General features: G+C 52.2%; 1 protein-coding gene across 1 annotated transcript in view; it reads right to left on the bottom strand.

Annotated features, from left to right (window-relative positions):
* The window catches only part of LOC107120213 (dynein intermediate chain 1, axonemal-like), a gene marked incomplete at both ends in the record, with an annotated part of 25,599 nt that overhangs the window by 18,055 nt on the left and 4,552 nt on the right, over positions 1-2,992 (bottom strand). The window contains 2 exons of the mRNA XM_015422858.1: positions 1,338-1,417; positions 2,741-2,828. Of these exons, the coding sequence (XP_015278344.1) occupies positions 1,338-1,417; positions 2,741-2,828 (168 nt within the window). The remainder of the gene's footprint in view (positions 1-1,337; positions 1,418-2,740; positions 2,829-2,992) is intronic.

Here is a 2,992-nt window from a genome sequence, read left to right as displayed (position 1 = left end):
CTCTGGAGCCCATCCTCCCTGAGCCGAGCCAAAAATGTATGAGCCGGAGGCTAAAAATACTGTGAGCTGGCTCACACTGACTCAGCTTAGAGGGAACACTGGCGCCAGCTACGATGGAAACCGTTGCTGTTCTCAACCAAAGGCCTGGTGGAACATCTCCGCCTTACAGGCCCTGCAGAATTGCATAAAATCCCGCAGGGCCCTTATGGTACCTGGCAGAGAGTTCTACCAGGTTGGGCCCGGGGCCTTGGTCCAGGACAGCCAGATAGGTTTAGGGCCAGGGTCATTTCGTAGAAAAAGAGATGCAGGAGCTCATTAGCATAACCTATTTGCATATGCCACACCCCCTGACACCACCGGAAGTGTGTCAGAAGGCAACACCCACCGCTCAGGCTCCACTGGACTGTTTTGGATTGCTAGCTATTGGGGGGGGGGGAAGATGCAGATCTCCCTGCCCAGGAGGGAGAGCTTGTACCTGAATAAAACTTGGTCTTAAAGGTGCCACTGGACTGTTTTGGATTGCTAGCTATGGGGGGGAGGGGAACGCGCAGATCTGCCCGCACAGAGGAGGGAGAGCTTGTACCTGAAGGCGGGCCCGGGGGGGGGGCTCTGCAACTTACCTGGCTGCTTCTTGATCCTCGTGGCCCAACTGAGGGCTGCTGGGAGCAGGGGGCGGGGCTTGTTGCATGTGCCCGCCTCCTGGTCTTCTTACTGCCGGAGCTCCGCTCCTGTGCGCTCCCGCAGGAAATGACCCCTGGCTTTAGGGCTGGGGACTACCACCCGCAAGTTGTTATCTGAAGAGCGTAGTGCTCTTCCAGGTTAGGCTGAGACAGTGTGACTAGCCCAAGGTCACCCAGTGAGCTTCCATGGGACCAGTGGAGATCTGAACACGGGTCTCTCTCCGAGATACTAGACTGACACCATTCACACCGCGACACCATACCGGCTCTCAGGGATCTAAAGTCCTACCTGTTTCTGACAAAAGAGAGCTCTGACTCTTGAAAACTCATTCCCCAGAAAGTCTTGTTGTTGGTCTCCAAAATGCCCTTGGACTTGAATCTAGCTCTTCCCCAAAGAATGACGCTCGTGTCTGGTTGACCTGGGGGGGGGGATCTTTCCCAGACGTATCCCATGCCTTCTGCTCATGTTCTGTCGATTTAAAATATTTACATGCTCTCCTTCCTTTTGCTTGCAAAAGCTGCTTCTCACAAAGCAAAACAAACCTGGACAACCGTGAGATCCACATATGGACCAAGCAAGCCTTCCTGCGCGGGAAGGGGAAAAACCCACGGCCAGACACGGGGTGGAGCGGCAGACTGCGGCAGGAAAGGTCTCACCTTGTAGATTTTGCCTTCCTCAGTCCCCACCAGGAATAAATAATCGATCTTCTTGTGAAAGTCAAATGAAGTCCCGCAGCCTGTTTTAGAGAAGAGGCGGAAATGAGGCATAGCCGGGTGTCGATTGTCTTCTTGGCTGCCAAATGTCCTGGGGCTCCGTCCCACCCACCCCCTCCGGCTCTAAGTAGGTTCAACCCGCTGATCCCAGTTAATTAACTGGCCACAGGTGGGGCAAGGAGCCCTCCGACCTGCTGTTGGCTGGCAGGGCACTGAAACAGGCTGGGTGGCCCAGAGTTCAGTTGGAGGAGGAGGAGGAGAGTGGATTTATGCCCCGCCCTTCCCTACCCTCCCACCAGGAGGCTGGCATCCCTATTAGGAATAGCGTACGATGGGACAGGCCTCAAAGAGAAACCACAGGCTAGGGTTGCCTGCCAACCTCCGAGTGGGTGCAAACCAAAGAGAGAGATCACGGGATGGACGTTGAAAAGAAGCAGAACCACCGTGATGTATTATGCCAGAAAAAAGTTCTTCACAGACTTTCCTTTCTTTTCCAATATCCAATTTAATAGGAGCAATTCAAACGCCATCAACACCACAAGGGACCGTGCATATCACGTCTCGTTTCATATACAAACTTTAGCAGAGTGGGTAGCGTTGAAATTCCTGTATCATTTGCATCCATTTAGCAAACACTATAGTCATATCTCATGAGATACTAATAGGAGCAATTCAAACGCCATCAACACCACAAGGGACCGTGCGTATCATGCCTCGTTTCGTGTACAAACTTTATCAGAGTGGGTAGCGTTGAAATTCCTGTATCATTTGCATCCATTTAGCAAACACTATAGTCATATCTCATGAGATACGACTATAGTGTTTGCCAAATGGATCAAAATCAGGGGTCATTTCTTGCAGGAGCACGCAGGAGCGGAGCTCCGGCAGTAAAGAGCCCAGGGGGCCCTCCTTCTTTCCTTCTCTCCTTCTTTCCACCTTTCCCTCCTTATTGGAAAAGAACTTATAAGTCTGTGAAGAACTTTTTTCTGGCATAATACATCACGGTGGTTCTGCTTCTTTTCAACCTCCAGGTGGGGCCTGAAGTTCTCCAGGAATTACAGGTGCCGTTTCTTCCAAGGGAGCTGAACTGGAATTTGTAAATTCCCTGTGTTGTGCAGGGGGTTGGACTAGATGACCCTGGAGGTACCTTCCAATTCTATGATCTTATGGAGATCAGTTGTAATTCGGGGAGAACTGCAGGCCCCACTGGGGGGGACAACCCCAGCAAAAAAAACCCCCATGCCTGCTTCTTTGAAAGGAAACCCAACTGAGCCCCCAGATTCTTCTCCCAGGACGGCAGCCTCGGCGTCAGTAACCGAAACTGTGCGGAGGAGTTCGTCCCGTACCGATGGTCTGTATCTGCAGCCCCTCCGGCCCTTCCATTGTCGATCCTTCGACCAGCAGCTTGATGACATCGGTATGAACCAGCTCGTTCTGTACGGAAAGATCGGGATAATTGCTGTCAGTGCCGCCAGCGAGGAGGCGTTGTTTCCAAAAAGGAACAATTTGTGGAGGGACTGTAAGGCAAAGAGAGGACTCCATCTACTGAATGTTTCATGGCAGCAGCCGTCGGCTTGTGGGAGCTGGGTCTTAATGAG

The sequence above is a fragment of the Gekko japonicus genome, unplaced genomic scaffold, assembly GCF_001447785.1.
Source record: "Gekko japonicus isolate JY-2015 unplaced genomic scaffold, Gekko_japonicus_V1.1 scaffold6391, whole genome shotgun sequence".
Classification (NCBI taxonomy): Eukaryota; Metazoa; Chordata; class Lepidosauria; order Squamata; family Gekkonidae; genus Gekko; species Gekko japonicus.
The sequence above is the reverse complement of the archived record's forward strand: the minus strand, read 5'-3'. Positions and strand labels throughout refer to the sequence as shown.